This window comes from Gossypium hirsutum, chromosome D10, assembly GCF_007990345.1.
Source record: "Gossypium hirsutum isolate 1008001.06 chromosome D10, Gossypium_hirsutum_v2.1, whole genome shotgun sequence".
Lineage (NCBI taxonomy): Eukaryota > Viridiplantae > Streptophyta > Magnoliopsida > Malvales > Malvaceae > Gossypium > Gossypium hirsutum.
Window position 1 is genome coordinate 16,266,363 of NC_053446.1, and position 10,539 is coordinate 16,276,901.

Here is a 10,539-nt window from a genome sequence, read left to right on the forward strand (position 1 = left end):
GATAAACAAATTTCAACAATTTATTTAATTAATTTTGATGTTAAAAAACCAAACATAATTTGACTAATTAATTTACAAATTTTTGAAATACCAGATTTGATATATTTCAGGGTTTATAATATATTAGAATAAAAGCACTTAAATAACAAACTAATTATGCTTAATACTTTAAAATAACTGATTTAATAACTTCACGCATTTAAGGAATTGAAGGTAAATTAGGATGAAATAGTAAAAAGATAACGACTTAAAAGCTCACACCAACCACAGATTAAAATTCTCAAAAATACAAGCAAAAAGATGCTCAACAAATCCCTTAAAACATCTTCAACAAAACAGACCCATCATCTCATCAAACAGTTTGAAAGCGAAGGGTGTGTTTAAGTGATTCAGTATCTTCAATCAGGAAGAATTTGCTCACCATCCGCATCTGCTTCAGTCTCGACCTTGGGTTTCGTTGGACCTTGGCCAGCTCCAGGAGCCTGCTTCTTCTTAATCCCACTTACAATGTCATCAATTCGTAGAAGCATGCATGCTGCTTCTATCGCTGTCTTAAATGTTTGCGCCTTCACATTGTATGCGTCCCAAATCTGACACAAATGTTTTTAACATTCATTCACAAATGATTTATTAAGTTCAACAACAATCTACAGAGTTCAACAACAATCTACAGAGTAGCCTATGTAAAGTCAACTGAAAGGAACATTGTGGTGCATCAAATATCCGAATTTAATAGGTGCTTCCATCACCTTTCTCCACATGTTCAAGGGTCATCATTTGATGCATTGGAGGGTATCCAGCCTCCCTTTATTTATGGACCCTAGCTTATGTTACTCAAATTCGAGTGTAAATGCCAGGTACAGGTATGTATCTGGACATGTGTATGTTTAATTCTTGCTAAGTTTTCCATGTATTTGGAGGATCCTTGGAGGGTCATATTCTTGTAGCCATGCCCGAGTGCATTGGACATGGTTACTACAAGAAAAAAAATGATGAGTCAAGCAGCATAGGTCATAGCAGTTGAGATATAATACTTTTCACTTGACACCTAAAAACCAGAATGCATCACCATACCATGCATTTGCTTTCTCAAACTTGGCAATAGAATCACTCTTTTATTTTCCATCTTTCTCTCTGTACATTACCATGCAAGTATACTAACCCATAAATATCTCACAGAATACACCTCTTTTTTTTTTCCAAACTTGCTTAACAATTCATTTTAAATAAAAGAAAATGGTGATTTTTCTATTCAATATGGTCGTAGATATCTTGCATAGCTCTAATGTGGACAATGTTGTCCACCAGCCCACCTTATTAACATCTTGAATGGTGTGACATAATGGTCACACATAATCAAGGTTTAGGGTGAAAATTGCAGCAAAGAAAAGTTAAGGTGGAAAGTGAAATTAAGGTGAACATTTGAGGACCAACACCATACTAAAAAAAAAGTGCAAATTTCATCATACCTTTCTTTCCTTCATGTCAGCAATGGCACCAGTGTTGCCATCTATGCCAATCCATGCATTTTCACCATTTGCATGCTACAATCACAGTTTCAGTAAATGGAAATCGTAAAGGGTATGGTGAAAAGTGTATAGCAGCACTCTAGAAGCATCCATACCTTTCCTTGCAGAGCAGTCATGGTCCGAATCACATTAACTCCACAATTTTGTGCCAAAGTACGTGGTATGGCTTCAAAAGCAAGAGCAGCAGCTTCATACGGCCACTGTTACACAACCAATGAATATAATAAGCATGCTAGAGACAAAAAGATCGGGAAATTACCAAAACTAAATCTCTAAAGGCATTGACGTTTCCAAGTATATATTCGAATGTCAAGAAAGGTTAGCATTCAGAATCCTATAGCTAAATTGATCAATGTTATGCATGAAAGTATCAAGCACCTTTTCTATGCCTTCAACAGATGAACTCTTCTGCTTCAAGGTGGCAGAAACGGTTAATTCTGTAGCACCACCTCCGGGAACAAGTTTCGGATTCTTAATTATGTTTCTAGCAACAGACATGGCATCCTGTAATTGAAACAAGCTTCAGAACTCTATTTGATAATAGACGAAAGCAGCACATTGGATCACTTACCTGCAAATTTCTTTCAACCTCGTTCAGGAGATCCTTGCTAGCACCCCTTAAGAGAACCGTACAAGCTTTTGGATCTTTGCAATCAACAATGAATGCAAAGAACTCATCCCCGATTTTTTTAACCTCAAATAGCCCAGCTCCAGTACCAACATCGGATTCCTGCAATTCGTCAGGACGATTCACAATAACAGCTCCAGATGCCTTTGCAATTCTGTTGTTGTCAGTCTTTCTCACCCTCCTAATTGCACTGACACCAGCCTTGCTAAGATAATGGCATGCCAAGTCACTAAGTCCTTTTTCTGTAACCACCAAGTCTGGTTTGAATTTCAGAATCTGCAAGCAAAGGCTCTCAATGTATTCTTCTTCCATTTTCAAAAGAACTTCCCAATCTTCTTCCTTAACCAACTCGGCATTTGTTTGGTTCTCCCCTTTCTTATACTCAAGGGGACAGTCAAGAAGAATAATACGTGGGTTGACAATCTTTCGCTTCATTTTGCCAGGCGCAACTACATCTTTATTGATCATCACTCCCTTGAGTACCTTAGAATCTTCCAACTGACCACCTGGTACTTTCTCTACTTTAATGTACTTCTTAATATCAACTTCTCGCAGCCCTTGCCCAAGGTCAACTCCGACTGTTTGAGTTGCATCAATTGCCAAATCCTGGATGTTCAAATAAATGTAGCTATAGAAATTAACCATAAAAATATGACATAAAAGAACTTCACTTCTAACTCTTCAGTTAAAATAGAATAAAATCATCATGAAAGGAATGAAAGTGCTTTGCATCAGAATCTAAATGACTACTAAAGAGATAATTCCTGAGCTACAGTGCAATAAACTGAAGCAAAGATGAAGAACCATATTGAATTGAGGAGCATTATTTTATAAGCTCGTGCAACTTCTCTTGTATCAGTAGAATATCTTTTTCACAAATGTGGCACTCCAATAGATTACAGTTCCACTCACTAGATGCATCGTGTCAAAATTAAGTGCAATCTAATAACAGGCATACAAATTAAAAAAGCATGGCAAATGAAAGAAATTAAGGCAAAAAAACAGAGACATCCTAAGTAAAGGTTTAAAGCTATTTTCTGTTGGAGAAGCAATGGAAGTGTCAAATTTTCCATACTAATGGTGAGGCACACCAAGAATAACTTAATTAAATGCCAAAAGAACCACTTTTTGATGGTCCAATCAAAAAATAGGCACATAGGACATATTTTCAGCTAGGAAAAAAAAGGCATGATTATTATTGCTAATTGTATCTAAAAATAGCTTAATTTAAACAGTTTTATCAATGTTACATGGACTCAAATTCTAGGACAACATTCCCATGTCAACACAACACGAAATTGGGTGTGTAAAACATGTCTGATATTGGCAAATGTTGTACAATCACGGTCTTTCATGAGAGCCAAACCAAACACCAAAATGAAGAAAATGAACAGAGAAAACAATTGGAAATCGCCGGGTCATGTGAAAAAAATATCAATCCACAAACTGAACCAAAAATAGTCTACATCTCCTATTTCTGGACACTCTACAGCCAAATCTACGAGTCTGAATATTTTAGTAAAAGATAGCCATACACAGAGGCAACCGTATCAGATACTCAAATACCCAGAGCATGTAACTACAGTTGCTTTATTTACAGTTTTAAATGTTCCCTGATTCCTTCTGTAACAGACATACATATATAAATGTTTTTCCCCTAATGTTGATTGACGTAATATTAATTATTTGGAACTAAAGATGAGGAATCAGTTCTATTCATATTTGAATATGAGCAAACAGCTAAATAATCAAACAATAGAATGGTCAAGTGATTAGTCTAACATAGGTCAGTTGCAACAAGGAAAACGATTAATTGCCATGCCAATTCAAAGGCAAATGCATATAAATCTATAATCAAAACGCGCATAGAAACAATCTTCAGAAAAAAGAAGACACTCACGGCAATCAGATCACCAAACTGGCTAGTGAACTTTGTCCCTATACAGCTCTTCACAAGTCCCAACATTGTGGCACCTATCATTCAAACATAAAAGCTATAATGTGACAACCCAAATATATTAAAGATGCACATACAGGGGGATAAAAGATTAAAAAATTGTTATCAAAATGTTCCCAAGAGAAACATACGGTCTTTGACATCAATAGACATTGCAATCTTGTCAAGCACGGCAATAGCATCCTCCAAAGCCTTATTGTATGCTGCAAATGAAAGGATTCTTCATTCAATGCTAATTTATGGTTCAAAAGCAGAGGTTAAGAACCTAGCAGCGCTTCTAAGTTACATTACCTCGACAAATAACCGTAGGATGATAATTTTTCTCAATAAAGGCTTCTGCAACATGAAGCATCTCACCAGCTGCACCAAAAAGTACACCAAATATAAGTACTAAAGGAAATTGGATCCTAACATGTTGATTAAATCATGGATAAACACATGAACCCATAGCAATTAAAATTCCATTGAGCTTCTGAAAATTTTACCAGTTCTTCAAAAAAAACATCTTATAGATAAAAGAATAAAACTGGATAAGTAACTACTACGTTAAAAAATATCAAACATGGCACATAAACAGCATTCTGCTGTATAAAGATATACCAAGAACAATGACAGATGTTGTTCCATCTCCAACTTCTTCATCTTGGGTACGGCTCAATTCAATCATTGACTGCCAAGAGCAACCACAAAAAGATAAGAAAGAATGAAAAGGGCATTCACATGCTAAAGCAAATAGATAAGCATAGTGGAATAACATGCCTTTGCTGCTGGATGTGCAAGATCTAACTCGCGTAGGATAGCATTTCCATCATTAGTGACAACAATACCTGGTAGAAACCAAAACCATATAAAAACTTCATTGCTGTTGAACAAGAGTGCATTTAAAGGGTAATAAAATGTTTTTGGGAAATCGAAAAACAGCTGCACGGAAAATGGCTAAAAAGCATTACCTCCAGAAGCATCAAGGAGCATTTTCAACATGGATCGAGGACCCAATGTTGTTCGAATAATGTCAGCAACAGCCTGTAAAGGTTTTTGGTTAAGTGAACATTGGACAGACAACAAATGAAAATCAAATTCAAGATCCAAAGCATGTAGATGCCTGATTTCTTAGATAGATGAAGCCCATACTCAGAACTAAGGAACAGAAACTGGGTTTACATTGTTTTTAAAATTTGAGCAGCTTATTCGGCAATTTCATTTCAGATTAATATAAAAAATAAGTAGAAACATAATAAATTTTAAAAAAAAAAAGAACGAAAGAAATGAAAGACCTTGGAGGCTTGGATGTTAGCATGGTGAACCTTCGTCCCAGACTCCCGTTTCAACGAATCCTCTGCGTATTTCAATGATGGTTTTAGAATCTAAAAGCTCCATTTGAGATTGAAATGCATTAAAAGAAAAGGAAAGGAAAGAAACTTACTTAGAACGAGAACCGGGGCGTGCATGATTTACGATTTCGTTAGTATTAGAGCTTAAAACTGTTGAAAACAAACAAATCTGCAAAGGGTTTCTAAGTTTCTAGTTTCTTCTCAGTGAAAAACCCTACTACAACAATGAACCCTCTCTTCCCCCACTTTTTTCTCTTCGTTTATTTTAAGGGGAAATTGGGAAGGGGAGATTTGAAAAATGAGCTCCCATTATGGGCTTCTTTTGTGTTCTCGGCCGAGAGGCCCAATTCCTGTTCTCTTTGCTTTTGTGTTTTCGCTCTTGTAAATTGGGTTGCTTAAGGATTATAATGATAATTGTAAAAAAAAGCATTTGGTATTTTGGTTTAAAATTATATTTCCTAATAGGATTGTCGAGTTGTAAAATTACAAATGGATATTATATTATTATGTTTGGTTTATTTAGCTGTAATTTATAAGGTTTAAATATTTGGTTCACCGAATGTATAATTATTTAGAAGTACACTTCACTAATTTGTCTTGATTATAGAATTTATTTTTTTAGTCTCATTCATAAAATTATGATAAATTATTATAATTTTTATATAAATAAGTAACTATAGAACGTTGAAATAAATTTCTAAATCATAATTATAATAATTCATGAAAAATTATTGCATCACTAACCATAATTAATTATTAGAGTTGTGTGACCTAAATCTCGTTTGATCCGACCTGAAAAGTTTAAGGTGCAACTCACTTATTAAAAAAATTAATAAATAGAAAGTTTGACCCTCGATCCTTTGCCCCCATAAATCCCCATAAACCACTAAACTCAACTGGGGGTATGACCAAAGGTGCTGGGCCGAGCCCTCGCGATACAAACCATGTCGCACAAGTTGAATGCGTATAGGACTGTACTTATTCTATTAGACATTAATTATAACAGGGTTGTTTAACCCTTAAAATATGTGTAGTCGAAAACTAATTGTATTATTGTTTTTCAATATTAGTGAATTTCTCCTCCTCTGCCCGTGGTTTTTTTCCGAAAAGCGTTTTCTATGTAAAATTTGTGTGTTCTTATTTTTCTTTCTTATTGCTTTGCGATTATTATTATGGTCATTATCAACGTATAGTATAAAAATATATTAATAAATAAATTATTAGAGTAAATATAATAATTATAATTTTGAAGTTTGATAGGTAACGACCCCAAATTCTCGAGTTAACGTTTGAGTGTTAACTTGGGTTGGTGATGGATAAATTTATTTTGGGATTGGGTTTTGTTGGAATTAATTTGGGTAAATTTTGGACCTTTTTATAAGAAATTAAGGATGTTGGGAAGCTTGTGTGAAGTAGGGGGAAGATGGATGGCTAATATGGTGATTTTACCATTTTTGGATAAAAGTTTTCTCCCAAATTAATGGGAAAAGATGGTTTGGTAGAAAAGATGGTTTGGTAGATTGAGGTATGGGATAAAGTGGATTTGTTCCTATTTTCCCCTATATTATAGTCACCCTATTGTTTTTTTTTCTTTTTACAGTTCTTCATTTTTTTTCTTTTCTCCATCCATTTTTCCTTAACAAGTCATGTAAAGGAAGGGAGAGAGATTTGAGTGAGTTCTCACCATTTTTTTCATCCTCCAAATCTCAAAGAAGTTAAAGAGGGTGGTGAATCTTCTAAAGCTAAGGGTAAAGGCATAGTGTTGGAGAGCTAAGCAAGAAACTTTGTTGGTGTTCTTCCATCAAGGTGGTACCCTCTAACTCTCCTATACTTCTTGATAAGTCATAAATATGATGCTTGTGTGATAATGCATGCATGTTATATATCTTTGGGTGGAAATCTTGTTTGGATGATTTAAAATGAAGCTAAAAACTTAATTGTGAAATCTACTAGAAACAAATTATTACATGAACATTAAGTTTGAAAATTCACCATAAATTCTGTAAAAATAATTAAGAAGTGATCTATGCATTTTTGTACCCGTGCATCAGTCTAATTCCGTTTAGAACAAACAGAGATTGATTTCGATTTGTATTTTAAAAGATATGAATTTTTGAGTGTTGAAAGGTCATAAAAATCCGATAGCAGAATTCTTATAAAATAGATTTAGTAGTGACTTTGAAAAATCACCAAAAATTTTACAAGATAAAATAGGAAGTGAGCCTTATATCTCTATAATTGTACAAAAGTCTAGTTTCGTTTAAAACAAACGGTGCTCGATTTAGAGTTATATATTAAGAGTTATTAATTTCTGAATGAGAAAATGCTAGAATGTCAAGGTAGCAGACTGTCACATCTCATTAGTTAATATTTTAGCTGGAATGATAAGCAAGTTGAAACGAGTATGAGACTCGAATGTCATGGTTGTATTTTTGTGATTATATGTTTGATGCTTTGTTTGCGCTCAGCCTTCGGACTCTAACCTAACTAGTGGCCATAAGTGGCGCTTGGGATAACCTTACGGACACTCGAGATTATTTGACTAGTGGCCATGAGTGGCGCGGGACTATCCGGATACCCGATTATTTGAGCAGTATATGCAATCTAACAAGTTTGACAAGTTTAATATGCAAGCGATTTGGTTATGTAGATTTAGTGACTCGTGATTTAATTATTCGATACTCATGTCATGTTTCTATGTATACATTTGATTTGCATGCTTATATTTATGAATTGCTTGAAGTAAGATAGATTTGTTGTGTACCACTGAGCCTGTAAAACTCAGCCTTCGAATTGTCTTAATGTTCAGATTTGTAGACTTTTGTTCGTGTCCGAGGAACATCATCGACAAGTGACTCCTACCGTCATGTATTCAGAGTATAGTACCTTATCTATTAGTGGGCATTGTATTCCTAGGGCCTTACTTGTATTTTTTTTTTGTAGGTCTGTAACTCATTTATCATTTTTGTTATTTTGACTATTTTGATATACGATGATATTGGAGCTCCACATATTTTGTATAACTACTTTTATTACTATTTTCAGTATAACTATGTATGGTATTTTCTCTTATATAAAATGTATTTCAATGTTTTAAAATTATTTGAAAATTTTGCTAGGTTACTCCGGTGACCTGATGTAGCACCTTAGTATTCGAGTACTCCGTATTCGGGATTAGGGTGTTACATGATATCTACTATTTCATTGTTAAGAAAAAAATATTTTTTTAATTAGTTTTAAAGTTTATTTAAAAAAAAGCTTAAATGGATTAAAATAATAAAAACAAATGGTAAATTAATCAAATATTTAAGATTAGGCTGGTAATCTAAAATAATTTAACGAATGAGATTACATCCTATATTATGACATCTTGATATTATTTGGGCAGGATCTATCTTTTAATATACTGATATTACATTGCCATTAACAAAGATGTGCACATATATAAAAACTGTGAATTTTGAGATTTTATGTTGAAGGCTGAATCATAAAACTGATACTCTGAATTGAAAATTGATTATGTTTGTTATTCAATATGTTTTATCTACTATTTGCACTAAATTTCTTGCGATTGAACTTACACTGAGCTTCATAGTTGACTCCCCTTTTATTTTTATCTCTACAGATAACCCACCAGGTTAGGACGTAGACACGACATCTGGAGGGTCTCAGCGCGAATTTGTTTTTAATAAAGTATTTTAAGGTTATTATTTGATATTTCTATTATACAGTGACTGTATTATTTTATTTTGAATTGTGGCATGACACTTAGGGTTTGGGTTTATTTAGCATGCATGATTTTTAATTTGAATTTAGGAAATTGAACATGGAATTAGATTTTTTTATGCATAAAATGTTTCTGATTTAACTTAATTAAAACTAATTGAATATCACTTTTCCGCTACTAGGTTATTAAACTTTAAGTAATAAATAAATTAGAAATTAACTAAGTTTTCAAAGGTAATCACCATTACAAGATAGTTGTTAAATTTTAATCGATTTTGGTTAACTCATGGGTTTTTTCTGAAAACTAGACTAAATTTTCTTCTAAGATAAACAAATGTTTTAAAATGACTGTTTTATAAACTCTGATAATTTACTAGGCTATTTCGGTGGCTAATGTAATCTTTTGAATTTAGGCATAACGTCCAAGTCGGGTTGGAGAAGTTGCAAAAACAATTCGTAATAATGTTTTCATTATGATGATTTTAAGTAAAATATAAATTTCTAAAATTCATTAAAATTGAGTGTTATTTAATAAATTAAAAAATTAAGTATGGGGAAAACAAATGTTGAATTCAATAAGTGTTAATGGCATTTAATAAGTGTTGAATATAAATATATTTTCTATGAAAAAATATAAATTTATGGTTTGAAAAATGTAAATTTTAAGATTTGAAAACTATAAAATAATATTGAGTAATAAATAAAAATCATAAAAATACAATTTTAAAAGTGTCCAAATTAAAAATAAAATTTATTTATTTATTTTATTAAGACTGTTTTTTATTTAAACGATAATAGAATGTTAGAATAAAAAGAAATTAATGATTGACTAAAAAGAAATGCGTGAGAAATGTATCTACTTGTAAGACTAAAAAGAAATAACTTTTAAAGACTAAATCAGCTAGGATCATAATCATATGCATCATGTTTTCTATTAATGACTTCGTCACAGCACACATGCTATTAATACCCTTTTTATCCCACAATACATGGAGATTGAGCTGAGCAAGACGTGTCAACATTTGTCGCCTATTTATAGAAACCCTATTTCATGGGACTTTCCATGGATTTTCTCATTTTATGTTCGTTTTAACTAATTGTATTCAGTATCTTTTTTATTCGTCTTAGTTAACAATATTTAATAGCACTAGGGGGATTGAAAAGTTTTTTAAAATTTTTAGAGAAATTAAATTAATAAATGTAAAATTCTACTTTGGCCCCCTAAAAATGATAAAATTTTGATTTAATTCTTTAATAATTATAAAGATATAGGCTATTAAAATGATAAAATTATATTTTTACTATCATAAAAAGAATTTCTAATTTCACTATCAAATGTATTAGAGAAGTTGCAATCGTCTAGGGGTT

General features: G+C 32.7%; 1 protein-coding gene and 1 long non-coding RNA gene across 2 annotated transcripts; one reads left to right on the plus strand and one right to left on the minus strand.

Moving 5' to 3' along the window:
* Positions 1 to 247: 247 nt before the first annotated feature.
* On the minus strand, positions 248 to 5,733 carry LOC107914458 (T-complex protein 1 subunit gamma). The gene is made up of 13 exons (XM_016843378.2): positions 5,538 to 5,733; positions 5,389 to 5,450; positions 5,065 to 5,137; positions 4,874 to 4,941; positions 4,715 to 4,784; positions 4,406 to 4,474; positions 4,246 to 4,317; positions 4,058 to 4,131; positions 2,101 to 2,763; positions 1,908 to 2,033; positions 1,625 to 1,729; positions 1,470 to 1,544; positions 248 to 590 (listed from the first exon to the last, which is right to left on the minus strand). The coding sequence occupies exons 1-13, from the start codon at positions 5,560 to 5,562 to the stop codon at positions 399 to 401; spliced, it is 1,674 nt and encodes a 557-aa protein (XP_016698867.1). The 5' UTR covers positions 5,563 to 5,733; the 3' UTR covers positions 248 to 398.
* A 1,244-nt stretch (positions 5,734 to 6,977) lies between these two features.
* LOC121222156 (uncharacterized) lies at positions 6,978 to 8,547 on the plus strand. The gene is made up of 2 exons (XR_005919179.1): positions 6,978 to 7,251; positions 8,255 to 8,547. It is a non-coding gene; the product is annotated as an uncharacterized lncRNA (long non-coding RNA).
* The last annotated feature ends 1,992 nt before the right edge of the window (positions 8,548 to 10,539 follow it).

Excerpts from the sequence above, each read along its gene's own strand:
- LOC107914458 (XM_016843378.2), bottom strand. The coding sequence starts at position 5,562 with ATGCACGCCCCGGTTCTCGTTCTAA. Across the intron at positions 5,451-5,537 it reads CGCCCCGGTTCTCGTTCTAA|AGGATTCGTTGAAACGGGAG; the intron begins GTAAGTTTCTTT and ends TGAAATACGCAG. Across the intron at positions 4,475-4,714 it reads AACATCTGTCATTGTTCTTG|CTGGTGAGATGCTTCATGTT; the intron begins GTATATCTTTAT and ends TTTTTGGTGCAG.